At 38.4% G+C, this 14,689-nt stretch overlaps 1 protein-coding gene across 2 annotated transcripts in view; it reads right to left on the reverse strand.

Moving 5' to 3' along the window:
- Positions 1 to 13,943: 13,943 nt before the first annotated feature.
- FRMD3 (FERM domain containing 3) overlaps positions 13,944 to 14,689 on the reverse strand; it is a gene marked incomplete at its 5' end in the record, with an annotated part of 237,551 nt that continues 236,805 nt past the window's right edge. For both annotated transcript variants that reach the window (XM_084238592.1, XM_084238593.1), the window contains one exon: positions 13,944 to 14,642. In XM_084238592.1, the coding sequence (XP_084094718.1) occupies positions 14,047 to 14,642 (596 nt within the window). In that variant the 3' untranslated portion in view covers positions 13,944 to 14,046. The remainder of the gene's footprint in view (positions 14,643 to 14,689) is intronic.

Raw genomic sequence — 14,689 nt, forward strand, 5'->3', positions numbered from 1 at the left:
AAGTATAAAGTGTTTTTTTCATACTATGATTTAGTTTCCAGAAAGTATTATTGTCTCCTTCCTAAATTTTCTGCTCTTAGCCTCCATCATTATCATTGTTTGGGAAGGAGGCATCACAGTCTTGTAATGTATGAGGTGGGAGTAGAAATAATTAGCATAGTCACTAAACATGCTATCTAAAAGTATCCAGAGGCACAGACCCGGGGGCAGGAATATGAAGGCCCAAGGGCCATTGTAAAGAATCAACTACTGTCCTCTCAAATCTACTTAGAGCAAATACAGGAAAAAGAAATTCTTAGGCACCAACCCTAGAAATACTTTAACAACAATTAGTAATTCCACAGTGGAATGAACCCCTCCCAGAGAGAAGACTATATCGCTACAATTTCTGCACTAGCAAGAGGCAGCTTCTCCCGCCCACCTGTGTGCTGGTGTTTCTCTTCATGAACCTTCTCCTTTTGCAAAGCAGCAGAGGCAACTGTCCTTCCAAATGGCCCTCCTGTGGTGTCTCCTTGAGCAAACCTATCCTCAGGCAGCTTTTCTGCCCACTTGTGTCTGTGCAAGCATCCTTGACTTCCCTTCCTTTTTTAATAAAAAACGTGCCCTTTTGAATATGACTAAATGCCTCTGCCTCATGGGGAAACTCACTGGGTGCTGCTGAAAGGGGAGCTCTGATGAAACTTTTCTCAGAAATAACCCAAGAACACCGCTTACTGAGCTCAATGCCTCTCCAAACCGACTTCATATAATGTGATGTATCATATTAACTGATTTTGTTAAACAAAAATTTGTTTATGTTCCTGGAATAAATTGCACTTAGCCAGAGAATAAAATCCTTTGCTTAATATTTTCCAATGCTTTGATATTGGACATATGTGATATATTAGCTTGATCAGTTGATCCTGTACCATCATATAATGACCTTCTTTGTTTCTTCTTACTATTTTTGGCCTAATGTCTATTTTATATGATATATGTATAGTCACCCCTGCTATTTTCTGCTTTATGCTGTCATAGAATATCGTTTTCTCTCACTCATTTTGTGTGTATGTGCATAACTTTAAGGACAGTTAAAGCAAGTTTTTGTAAGCATATAGTTGGGCCTTGTGTTGTTGTTTTTTCTTTATCCATTAACTTTTCTATAACTCTAATAATTTGTCCTTTGATGACCCCATTCTAGTTCATCTTTTTTTCCTCTTCTGACTGGATAATTTCCAAGTTCTTGTCTTCAGTCTCCAAATTCTTTCTTTCTGCTTGATCAAGTCGGCTATTGATGTGCTTTATTACATTTTTCATTTCATTCATTGTATTCTTAAGCTCCAGGATTTCTGTTTGGTTATATTTTATGATTTCTATCTTTGCTAAACTTCTAGTTTTGTTTGTGTATTGTTTTCTGGATACATTGAATACTCTGTTTTCTTGTGGCTGGCTGTGTTTCCTTAAAGGTTATTTTGAAATCTTTGTAGAGTATGTACAAAGTATATTCAAGGTATAGTACAGCTCTCCAGGTCTTGGACTCCCAGTAAGATTATAGCGATCTTTGGGTAGTGTCATGTTATACCTTAATTTTTCTTGTTCTTTGAAGTTTTACATTACTGTCTTTTCATTTGAAGAAGCAGTCATTTCCTCCAGTCTTTGGTAATTGCCTTTGGGAGACTCCTGTTATCTGTCTGCCCTGCCAGAGATTCTGAGACTAAATCAAGTATTATGTGGTTGTACCTGCTCTCTGCTTCTTGCCTTCTCTTGTGGTTAGAATAATTATGTTGTAAGCCTTCTCTGGATCCTGCAACACACCAGGCTGAGTGCTGACAACTTCCTTTTTGTTTTTCCTAAAGTGGCAAAAACTCAAGTTTGTGCTTTCTCCTGGCCTGCAGACTTGGCAGACTTTCTGAGTATGCTCACTAGTCACCTGCCAAAGCCCACTGTGTCACCATTAAGGAGGCATATAGGGAGATGGTCACACACTGGTGGTGTTTGTAGGTGAGGCACCTGAAACACCAGGGTGTCCATCAGCCAGTTGCATATATTATGTTCAGGTGACATTTCCCCAGCAGCTTCTGAGAGATTTCTTGATGGAATTCAGAATGCAGTCAGGATTTGCAGCCATTTAATGTCCTCTGGTCTTTTTTTTTTTTTTTTAAAGATGTATTGGCTATTAGGCCAGAGGTATGGGGGGTGGGGTGAGAGAATTCACCAGGGACAGAGTGGGGAGCAGAACAGGCAGATTGACTGAAATACACTGCTAAGGGGAGCAGCGGTCGAGAAAGGAGGGGTCTACTGTGCCATATGTGGGTTAGCTCCCTGGCTGGAATGCTGCAGCCATGATAGCACTGAGACTTAACCCATAGGCCGCCAGGGAGGCCCTCCTCTGATAGTCCTATCTACTGCTCTGCCTATTGCTCCCCTCCCACTGTTGTCCCAGTCAGGTACCTCACGATTCTCTACAAGGAAAAAAAGAGGAGCGAGTCCCTTTAGCACAGCATCACAGAACTGGGGAAGTTGGGTTCTCATTCACATGCCCTCCCTTTCTCCTCCAGGATAAATCACAGGTCAAAGATCTTTCTTGGCCCCAAGCTATGCCACTTTGAGGGCATTATGACATGGATAAAATCAAACTGTTCTTCTTAGCCTCCCCAGTACATCCAAACTCCAGTTATTTATTCAACAGAGTGCTAGAACTTCTCGGAATACTGGACTTACTCAAAGGCTATCTCGTCTGTTGGTGATTATCTAAATCAGCATTCTCCAGGATCTCCCAGATTGTCATCTAGAAGGGGTAGAGCCAGTTCAAGGACCACTACAAGAGGCACAACCAGGACTGCCCAGCACATGAGCAGACTCCCCCCAGATCTCTTGGGATATCATATGGTACAGAATCCCACAGCTCTTTTTAAAGACTCTTTTCTTCGTGGATAAATATCATCATTTTAATGTTGAAGAGTGGGGACAAAAATAGACATCTTGTGCCCTCACAGTGTTGACATCACTTGGTGTAGATTTGTTTTCATTTATTCTGGCTACAGTTCTTCATTTTTGGAGTATGTACTGGTGTTTCTTATCACACTCAGAAACTTCAGTCAAAATAACAAAGCAGTGCTCTCCAGGCTCTTCAATTGATAATCCAAAACAGCATTTCCTTCTATATCATAACTTCTCCAAGTGCCCCTAAATTCCTCTGACTCTTCCTTTCATCCTCAGTATATGTATTCTCTTGTAGTCTATTTTTGTTCCTCCTTTCCTCTTGCTGCCTTCTTTTGTGTTCCATTGATTTTTTTTCTGTAGTGACATAATTTGGTTCCCTTTGTGTATGTTCTGAATGTATCTTCTCTGGTTGCCAATGCAATTACACATCTTAGTTATAAATTACTTTTCTCATATTTATATGCTTTTATATCATTATTCATTTTTGTACAGTGTTTGATTTTTTTCCTCTCAGGTGTTGTTCCCAAAAAATTACCACCACCAAGATACCCATAAACTGTCACCATAGACTCTTGTACTCTTCCCTCCCATTTTGACCCCTCTCCTGCTGAATATCTCCAATTTATAGTTTGACTGCTAGTTTTGTCTGTTTTTTTTTTTTTTTTCTGATCCCTTGTATGGTTTTCCTATATTCCTCCTATACATGAAACCATTGCTATTTTTCTTTTTCTTTCTGACTTATTTCACTGAGCATAATCCCTTCAGCTCCATCCATGTTACTATGGAATGGCATAAGTTTATCTTTTTTGATTGCTGTAGTATTCCATTGTGTATATATACCACATCTTCTTGATCTAGTCATCTATTTTTGGACATTTGGGTTGTTTCCATAGCTTACCTATTGTAAAAAAGTGCTGCAATAAACATAGGGGTGCAGGTTTCCTTTGGAATTAATGTTTTTATGTCCTTTGGGTAGAGTCCTAGGAGTGGAATTGCTGGGTCATATGGTAGATCCATTTTTAGTAATTTGAGGTCCTCCATGCAGCTTTCCATAGTGGTTGGATCAGTTTGCACTCTCATAGCAATGTAAGAGTTTCTTTTTCTCCACATCCTCAACAGCATTTGTTATTGTTAGTTTTTTTTTAATGTGGGCCATTCTTACTGGTATGAGGTGATCTCTCATTGTGGTTTTTTTGAAAGATTTATTTATTTATGCAAACAAGAACTGGGGTACAGGCCAGAGGTGTGGGGGTGAGAGGATTCACCAGAGACAGAGTAAGGAACAGAACAGACAGACTGACCAAAATACACTGCTGAGGGGAGCAGCAAGTCAGGAGAGGTCTGCTGCATCATGTGGGTAGCTTCCTGGCTGGGGATCGAACTCATGCTGCAGTGGCTGTGGATAGCTTCATAGGTTGCATCTTAGACCCTTGCCCAGGGAGGCCCTCATTGTGTTTTTGATTTGCATTTCCCTGTTTATAAGTGATATTAAGCATTTTTTCATGTCCCTGTTGGCCATCTGCATTTCCTCTTTTAGCTTTTCTTCCCACTTTTTGACTAGATTCTTTATTTTGTTTTTGTTGAGTTGTGTAAATGCTTTGTAGATCTCTGATATCAGCCCTTTATTAGGTTTGTGAAGTACAAATATTTCCTCCCAATCTGTGGGGTGTCGCTTCCTCTTGGTTATTGTCTCTTGCTATACAGAAGCTTTTTAGTTTGATGTAGTCCCAGCCCTTCATTTTCCTTGCTTTGGGTGATGAGTGTTTCTTCAGTCTCATGTCAGCCTAATCTGTTTTCCTTTATAAGTTATTTCTTTCTTCCCTTGTCAGTTTTGTTGTTTTTCCTTTGTCTTGGACTTTTGGAAACTTCATTATTATGTATCTTGCTGTAGTTCTCCTTTCCTTAGTTGTGGTAATTTGTTGTTGTTCTAGCTTCCTGTATTTCTATTTTCATTTCCTTCTTCATGCTTGAGAAGTTCTCTTCAGTTATTTCCTTGAATATGTTCCTTTGTCTCTCTTCACCTTCTGGGAGTCCTGTGACTCTTATATTTCATTTCCTCATGGTGTCAGATATTCTCAAGTGTTTATTCTTTTTCCTTTGTCCATCTCTTTCCTTTTCATTTGTGTTTTTTTATGTCTGTATTTTTGAGAGTACTGATTCATTCTTCCATTTCATCAATTCTGTTTTCATTGCTTTTCAAAGAATTCTTTAGCTCCTCAATTAATCTTTTAACATTTTGCATTTCCTTTATTTCCTTCTTTAAAGACTCATTTTCATTCTTCAGTTCATTGATTATATTTTTCATATTATTCTTTTCCTTTCCTTCTTCTTTATGTTTTTTAGTCATGTCAGGCAGAGAAATTCTTCCATGCTGGTGGTGTTGAGTTCTGGGGACTGATTTTCTTTTTGTGGTGTGTCATCTCCCAGAGGCCTTGCTTGGGTATTTGTATTTTTCCTTCTCCCTATTATATGCTTTCAAATTTGTTCTATGTGCAGGGCCACTGCTCCACTGGTACTGGTGGGTATCTCTTCAGGGTGCTCCTACTGGGATGTCAGGGACTGGTCTGGCACTGTCATGCCAGACTTCACAAGGATTATGATGCTGTAGATGGGCCTGGAGGTCACCAAGTCTCTGTATGCTGCTGGTCTCTTCCTCTTTGTGTGTGTCTTAACCTTTAGTGCTGGGGAAGGTCAGCACAGTGTGTAGGGGTTAGGGTTACTCTCCCAGGCAGTCACTGCTTCCCATGGGAGATAGGCTGTCCCTCTGCCTTCTTGGCTTTACTCAAAGTTTTGGGAGGAGTGTGTAGGGGGTCACTGGCCTCTAACAGTTGGGTGCTGACTGAGGGATGCTCTCCCGAATGGCTGCTGCTCACCTCTGTGCTAATAAACTATTTTAAACTATTAACTTTAATCACATTTAAAAACTATTCCTTTTCATCTTTCCCCACCCCTCTTATATTGTTTATAACGCAGATAACCTCTTTATATTGTATATCCAATAACATTTACAATTACTCCTTATGCTTTTGTTTTTTAAATTATGTAGCAAATTTAAAAGCAGTTCATAGGCCTACATTAAAATACTACAGGGCTTTATCTCTATGATTCCATGTTGCCCTTTGTTACCTTTTCACTTGAACTTGAAATGAAATCCTTCCCATATCTTGGAAGGCAAGCCTACTGGTAATAAATCCCCTCAGCTTTTATTATCTGTAAAGTCTTTCTTTTTTGTTTTTCAAATACAGTCTTTCTGGATAGAGTGTCCTTGATCAACTACCCTGACCACATCATGTACTCTTTCCCTCTCTGCATATAATCTAATGTGAGCTGCCTGGTACATGCTGAGTGTATTTTCTCTTGCTGCTATCATGCTTCTTTGTGATTTTTGAAAGTTTGATTACATTGTGTCCCAGTATAGCTCACTTCAGATTCTAGTTGGGATTCTTTCAACTTCTTGAATTTCTGTCCTCACGTTTGAGAAGTTTTCATCCATTCCTTTTCAAATAGGCTCTCTGCTCCTTTATCTTCCTTCTCTTTTTGGGACTCTCAATGCATATGCTGTTCTGTGTTACGATGTCCCATATATAGCAATCTATCTTCAGTTCTCTTCATTCTTTTTCTTTTGCTCCTGGCCTTGGTCATTTTGTATGTCTTAGCTTTGAGTTCACTAAATCTTACTTTTGCCAAGTTTTCTGTTGAGTATCTCAAGTTATTTTTTTAATTCAGTTATTGAATTTTTCAGTTCCAGAATTCCCATTTTGTTTTTTCATAATTTTTATATCTTTGTTATTCTCATTTTGTTCATTGTTTTCCTGATTTTGTCCACCCGTGCTGTATTTTAATTATTGAGCATCCCTATAATGGTTTTTTCAACGTCTTTCTCTTGAAATTAAAAGTCTTTCTCTTGTAAATCTCCCCTTCTTTAGCCCTGTGTCTGGACATTTCATTTGTTTCTTTGATGATGCCATGTTTCTCTATTTCTTTTAATGCCTTATCTTCTGGTGGGTTTCAGCATTTGAAAAATCAGGCACCTCTTCCAGTCTTTGCAGTTATATTTCATAGAGGGAGGATTTTCTCCTATCAATGTGGCTAGAGATTAGGGACACCTCTCAAACCTTTTCTGGGATGTGTTTGTTCTCTTTAAACTTAAGTGTAATACCTTAATTTGCCAATTTCTACTGATTTGCTCCCCTGGTGTATTTCTGTGGTATTGCAGCCTCTCTACTGTTGTAAGTTGTCCCAGACTTCCACTTAATGTCTGTCTATGATAATGTACTCCCTTACACCTGGCCTTTGTTCTCAACTGCTCCCAACCTGGTTCCCTGTTTTTGTCAGCACTTAGATTCAGGCAAGAGCGAAACTAGTCCCATTAGAAGTTACAGGAAAAGTGAAAATACTGGACTTACTTTCTATTCTTCTCCTTCCTTCTTCAGGAAGAAGATAGGAGTTGGGAGTTTTCATCCAGTCGTGCCGTGCTATACTGGCAGGATGGGCTTTGATAAGACAGCATCACAAATTTTCCTGCTGAGCTTCAATACAGGTACCTCCTAATTGGTTTCTTGATTTCTCACATAGTTGTTTGGATAAGATGTTGTTAATTTGGTATCTCTGTGGGAGAAGGGTCTGGGACTCCCTATTTCACTATTTTGCTCAGTGACTCCTCCTCGTTCAATTCTTTCTAGACTCAGCTTATATCACCACCACAGGCAACCACTAATACTTGTTGAGAATTGCTCTAGGAAAGCTAGGAGCATGGAGTGAGCTTTGAATAAGAGAATTATGAGAATGAAGCTTTTCAGAGAACTGCCATATAGGTCAAATAGTAATTCTCTGAGGCTGTGGCTGTTGAGGGACTTCAAACCCATCTGTCCCCTCCAGTGGTTATGATACAGTTGTTTTCTACAGCTGTCATAGTTTTGAGGTTGTTGATTTTCAGTATTATAGGGCTGATGAGAGGGAAGTGGGAACAGGGCCAGTTACCATGCCACAAAGCTCAAAAAGCATACCAAGATCCAACAGATTTTCACTGAATAATTTTTCTCAGTTATTTGCGGGCCTTTGGTTAATTTCAAGAGTTCTGGGAAAGTTGACATTCACATTTTTTTAAACCAGTGTTCTCATTGCTTTTATAGAGGAATAAATTTTCAGTTCTTTACTCCAGCACTCTGGAAGTGCTTCTCTAACAAATATAACTTCCGTGATCTGTCATCTAATGATTCAGCTAGTTATTCTTTCAGTTTATCAAAAAGCAAATAATTAGTAATGACCTGACATGCAAAAGAATTTGTCACACTGATATTAGAGTCATTTACTCTCTGTTACACAGAAGTATACAAAGTCTTTACCAAGTCCCAGATGCTGAATTTTATTTATTTAATTTTATCTCTTTCACTTACTGGAATTTTGTTTAACCCAATCTAAACACCAAAGTTAGCAAAAAAGTTTACTTCCTCACTTCTTATCTTTATAAAGAGGAAATCTTTTATAGACTCTTTGTTACTAAAATATTTTATTACTTATAAAATATAATGGGACAATAGCCATACATGAGTAACATTTTTGTTACAACATCTAATATTAAAAATTATAAAAAAAATTGTTACCATAATTTTGTATACTACCATTTATAATAATTTACCATATCAATATATAAATTTCTTGATCATTGATGTTTGAGGACTCTGTTTCACCCACTTCATTTTCAACTGATATTATTTAAGGACATCAGTTGCTCTCGACAAAGCAAGATCAAAAATAATTTTGTTAATTTTTAATTTTGTGAAGGCTCTTTTTCTGGTAATACAACTTATTGGTGTTAAGTGGGTTTTATAGGCTGTAACAATATTAAGACAAATTTGTGATAAACTATTTTGAAATATAAATATTAGTAAATATAGAGCTGATGATTCTTACAGAATAACTTTACTGAAAAGGTTTAAGTTTTTTGGTAATTTGGAATTTACTTTTAAAAGCTCTTCTTTGTTCTACTAAGAGTTTTTTCTCTAACAATGAAGGTGTCCTCAGCCCTCTTTCAAAATTGTTACTTTGGATAAACATCAGCTACAGGTAAAGAGAAGGTATGGGTGGTTCCAATCAATCCTGTTCTTTAAGTCTCAAGTTCCTTCACCCATTCGCAAGGCTCATCACAGTCAGCAGCAGTGGCAGACACCACTTGGTGCTTGTGTTTGTCAATGCAGTCTTCACACTGTCCTTGCTGGCAACATTGGATGTTACAGAGATACTAAACATTTAGCACCACTCTGCTCCCCACCTCCACCCAGTTCCCCATGGATAATAGACATGACAGGCAGAAGAGGATTAAAATCAGCTTTATTAATGGATTGGAGAACACAGCTGGGAATCAGGCCCAAGTGAGGTTTCTTTCATCCTCTCAGAAGTGATGAATGCTGAGCCTACTGGACAAGGCTCGCCAAACTTACCCCCCGTCACAGACTGAGGCTGGAATGTGGAGAGCGGAGTCCTGGCTGGGCCCACCATGGGCAGGTCCTGCTGGGTCTATTACTGCATGGAGACTGGAGGCCCAAAATCAGGTCCAAGAGAGAGAGAGAGAGAGAGAGAGAAGAAGCAGGAGGACAAGTAAGCAGGGACCTTTAGCACCTTATCTATACCTTGTAGAGAAAGATGGCCCAAAGAGTCTCAAGTTCATCACTGCAACCATCCCAAGGTCACCCTAGAGGTGGAAGTTTCTCCCCAACACTTTCCTTCCAAGCTGGAGCATGGTTAGGAGATCTTCCCCCTCTTGAGTGAGCAAGAATGTAGGAATAAGGAAAAAGGTTTCTCCCAAGAGACTAGGTTAGATCAGGGGCTTGGACTACTCAAAAAATAGATCACCAAGGGCTATTTTATGTGGGCCTTCAGTTTGCAGACACTGACCCAAACAAAGGAGCTGGCCAGAGCTGCTTGAGTTAGGACTGTAGGTCCACAGTCACCTCACACCTGATGCTAACAACTAAATTCCTTTTCTTACCTTCACTCTAGCAGCTAGGCCTCCGAGGACTGAGTTCTCACTTTACAGACTTTGTCTACTCCCCTGGCCCCCAGGTGGGTGAAATGGGTGAAGGTGGTCAAAAAGTACAAACTTAGAGCTATAAGATAAATAAGTTGTAGAGGTATAGGTACAACATGGTGATTCTAGTTAATGATACTGTGTTGTGTATCTGAACATTGCTGAGAGTAGATCTTAAAGTTCTCATCACAAGAAAAAAAATTATAACTATGTGAGATGATGAATGTTGACTAAACCTACTATGGTAATCATCTTGCAATATATATCAAAACATTATATACCTAAAATTTATGCAATGTTATATGTCAATTACATCTCAATCAAATTTAAAAAAAGAATGCGATAGCCTTAAGAGGCCATCACTGCTGGGATCCAAGTTCACTGGACACCAGTGGTATTCCTGTAGTAAAGAGAGCCTCTTGTGCTTTACTCACAGTATCAGTTTCTGATTTAGCTATCAAATCTGAAGTTGTTAGCTTAGTAGCAAACTAAATCAGAGGACCTTTCAGGCCATGCTCAATGGAAGAGAGAGGAATAGAATAGTAAATATCCAGGACCCATGAACAGATAGAAATTTAATAGCAATGTCACAGAGTTGAGTCTAAGGTAGCGCACAGGAAGGCACCCTTTTCTGGCTGAAAGTGATGACACACTTATTTCTAGCATTCTGATACCCTTCCTCCTTGTCATGCAGAACAGCCCCACTTCTATTTTTCCTATGTTTTTCTGTTTCTCCAATTATCTAAATGCCATTAGACTATCTCCAATTATCTAAATGCCATTAGACTATAACTGTCTTTTGTGTTTGGGTACATTTCCAATGCACTACATATCCCTGCTTTTACCCTGGATGGCTTCTGCAAAGGGTTAATCCCATCCATTACCTGTGATTTTTTTCATACTATCACCACTCAAGGGTGACCTCATTTCATGGCCCTAGATGGCACCTTTCTGTAGTTTCCAACAGGCAATTTATGCAACTTAACTTTAAATAAAACTAAATCAGTGCAGAAACATTTTTTTCCCCAGAGTATTTTTATTAGGGATTCCTGCCACCAAATTAACATATAGAACAAACTGGATGTTGACATAGAAATGCAAATTTCACTATACAAAGGTAAGGCTCCAATCACAGGTAACATGGCCCCCAGATCTCTGGTATTTCAATGAAATCAACTCATTTTGAATTCTCCCCAAAGTTGTCTCTATAAATGTTAGACAAACCACAAGATATATTCCAAATACATAACACTTTATAATATGTTCCAAGCACAGACAGAAATACACAATACTTTACCTACATTTTGTTTCATAATCCAACTTGTATTAGCACTAAAGGCAAGATTGTGTGTGTATATGTATTTGCCATATATGTGTGTATATATAACCACAAAGGTACACACAGTGGTTTTAATGGAAATTTCAACCTTTCAGTCGGTGGACTATATCCACCATGATAGCTGAGAGGGGAAAGGGACAATAATAATGTTACGTATTCCTCAGATGGGAAGAAATAAACACAACTATATATAAGGGCCTATCAGTTGTGTGTGCACACCTACAACACATATATACAGATTCATGTATAAACACATATACACCAATAATATAGAATATACATATACTCACACACTTGCTTTGAGCTCTGTCTCACTACATTATATACTCTTCATCTTTGGAAGCAGTCTTTTCCTCATTTGATTTAGGTAACTGATGATTCTCTCCTACTAAAACCTAGATGGATATTTCTAAAAGATTCTGATTCTATCCTGATAAGATGGCATTCCAGGATCCCAGTTTTATATTTGGTAGCTATTGTTTAAATTCAGCAGACCCTGCCCTGTCATTTCCTTCACTTAAAGACATTTCTATTAAACAGTAAATTTTTTGACTAAGAGAAAAGATTTTAAATGAAAATGTTAAAATATTACTTCTTAATATAAATCTGCATGGTTGAACTATAAGTGATATTGTCAATATTTTCAAATGTTTTACAATGGACAATACATTTACTTCCATAAGTTAAAAATATTATTATATATTATTTTAAAGGTGAGGGATAAATAACTTGTCATTATTAGAACTTAAAAAGGGGGGGGATATGAAGCATGATTTTTAGAAGAAGAGTTTATTTCATGTAGACTACACTAGAGCACTGTTATGTCAGACGTCTGACTTAGAAGTCATATAGAAAAAAAAAAGGTCGGGGGAAAAACCTGCAAGTTCAAAGATGACCATTTGCAAACTTCCCCCCAAAACTATAGAAAATATGTTTATTTAAAAAAGCAAAATGAGTCACTGAAAGCACATGAGAAAGAACATCCTATAAGCCTAATAGCAACTACATTTTATATTTTACTCAAGGCTTTATGAGCTGCCTTTTAAAACTTATTTTCAAAATTAAATATCCAATAAGCAATAAGAGCTCCACTGAATAAGTAGGATTGGAATGGCCAATTTGTAAATTATGCTAATGATGGAGTAGGAGTATCTACTAGAATTAGGGAGCGATTACAGGTGGCCCAACCTCTTTGTAAATGAAGGCAATGAAACATTTTCAATCCATGGAGAACCTCAGTGCTCTGTACCCTGAGCTCTATACTCTCTTCTTTCTCACTGAAGTCATAGTATTGGTAAGGACACTGCAGAGGAAGGCATCAGAGTGTTTTCTGCCATGGATTTAATGGTATAATGGAAGGTATGAGAGTGTTTCTTTCCCCTGTTGTCTGGTTAGGGAACCATTATGCAACTTCAAACTGAAATGGTGTGTCATCTGAGTCCCCTCCACTTTCTTAATGGGCTCTTCAATTATGAATGAGTTAAGATCTTAAGAAAATCAGGAAAGAAAAGGAGTATAATGACTACCATAGGGAAGAGCATTGGCTTTTATCAAAAAGCCAAAATCTATCCTATTCATTCTTTCTCTCATATATACACTTCTTTGAGGCTGCTTCTACAGAATCACAATGAATGGCATGAGGGACCCAAAAAAGTATGCCTTCAAGATTCTCCACTCTTGTTTGGGTCCACTTAAACATATTAATGTCAACTCTGACGGTTAGTGCACTCAAATAGCTTGCTTTTCATCATCCAGTACCTTGCATCACAATTTTGTTCATGAAGTAGAGCACCTGCCTATCATCACTTGGCTACCAGCCTCACCAGGACTCTATTTTTGCTCCTTGCCATTTGTCCAGTTCCCGTCTGCTTCCACTCTTGGGTGATACAATTAACTGCATATCTTTAACTGTTTTCTTTAAAATTTAACTTCCATTTCCCTAGCCAAAATATATGGACAAAATGCAAATGAAAGTAAAAAAGTCATCTTGTCCAAATACTTTGAAAATGACCACTCTGTGTCCACTTGATGCTCTCAATTTCCACATCCTCCAGTTCCATCATCCGTCTGGGTGACTTACATGCTAGTGTCTTTCTACTTACTTTCTATCTCATATGCAGGAAACAACAAATTATGGAATTGTTCAGCCAAAAATATTTTTAAAAACAAACCAGTGCCAAAACATTAAAAAATTCCCAAACATACCCTAGTGCATTAGTCTTACGATCTGTACACTTAAATAACTCCAGGAGGCTTCTTTTTTTGCTAAAAATTTACCAAAATATTTTGAACACATAAAAAATATTTTTAAAAAAACAAAAACAAAAACCCAGCATAAATTTAGTTGTATAGGCATTGGTTAGAGGACATAATCCTAGGGATTATATTCAAAAATGTTCTCTTGGGTTTTTCCTAAGAACCTATAGCTTCTAATGGTGCTGTGAAAAAAATGGGAAATCTAATTCAGCTCAATGTGTTATGTATTGTGATAATAAAGAGTTAGTCTGTACTATAATAAAAATAAACATTTTTGGTTACTTAGAGGTCATCTTCTTGACCTATAACTAACATAACTGTATTTGATTTTAACTTATTTAAGTGCAGTGAATTATGGAAAGCAAACTTAAAGGTTTGAATAATCAGTTGTGAATAAAGAATGCCTGTTGATGGCCCCAGGACCATTCAGAACCAGGCATTTGCTGAAAAAAACCTAATCACTAGTATTGAATATAGCCCTTAGTCATCTGAGATAGGAAATTTATGAGCAACCCAGCATGTAGAGAATAAGATTGACTTTGCCAGCCACCCACTCCTTGAGAGGACAGTAGTATTCATAGTGAAACTGCTCAAACTCTGGCGTCTGGCGGATTTCACATAAGAAGGAGAGATCAATACCTGACTCCAAAAGGAGGAGGAGCAGGGGGAATACAAAGAGCAGCAGCCCCAGGCCCACCACAAGGAGCCTGGAGAAACTCTTGACCAGTGGGTTCACCCGAATATGGCCGCTCAGAATGTCATAGCTCCATGTCAAAGCTCGGTGAGCCTCCTTCAGCTCCTCTTCTTCAGCCAGCAAAAAGGCATGTTCATCTGCTTCCAGTTCTTCAAAGGAATCTGTGTCTTCTCTTTCCAATTCCAGCCTAGATGAGCAGTCAAAGAGCATGTCAATCTCATCATCATCCACAGGGGTGGGGAGCAGGCTGGCGCTTGGATTGTAGGCCAGTTCAGAGATGGTCAAGGGCTCCTCTTTGATTTTATCATCTTCTTCACTTGGGGGGTCTTCATACTCCCGGGCTTCTTTCACTGGTGAGCTGGAGATCAGTGGAGCAGAAATTTCTTCCCTGGGCAGTGGAACACCTATAAAGAGACATTTTTCGGTCATTTTAGATTTTAGGTTTTCTTTT

The sequence above is a fragment of the Talpa europaea genome (genome assembly GCF_964194135.1).
Source record: "Talpa europaea genome assembly, chromosome: 7".
NCBI lineage: Eukaryota > Metazoa > Chordata > Mammalia > Eulipotyphla > Talpidae > Talpa > Talpa europaea.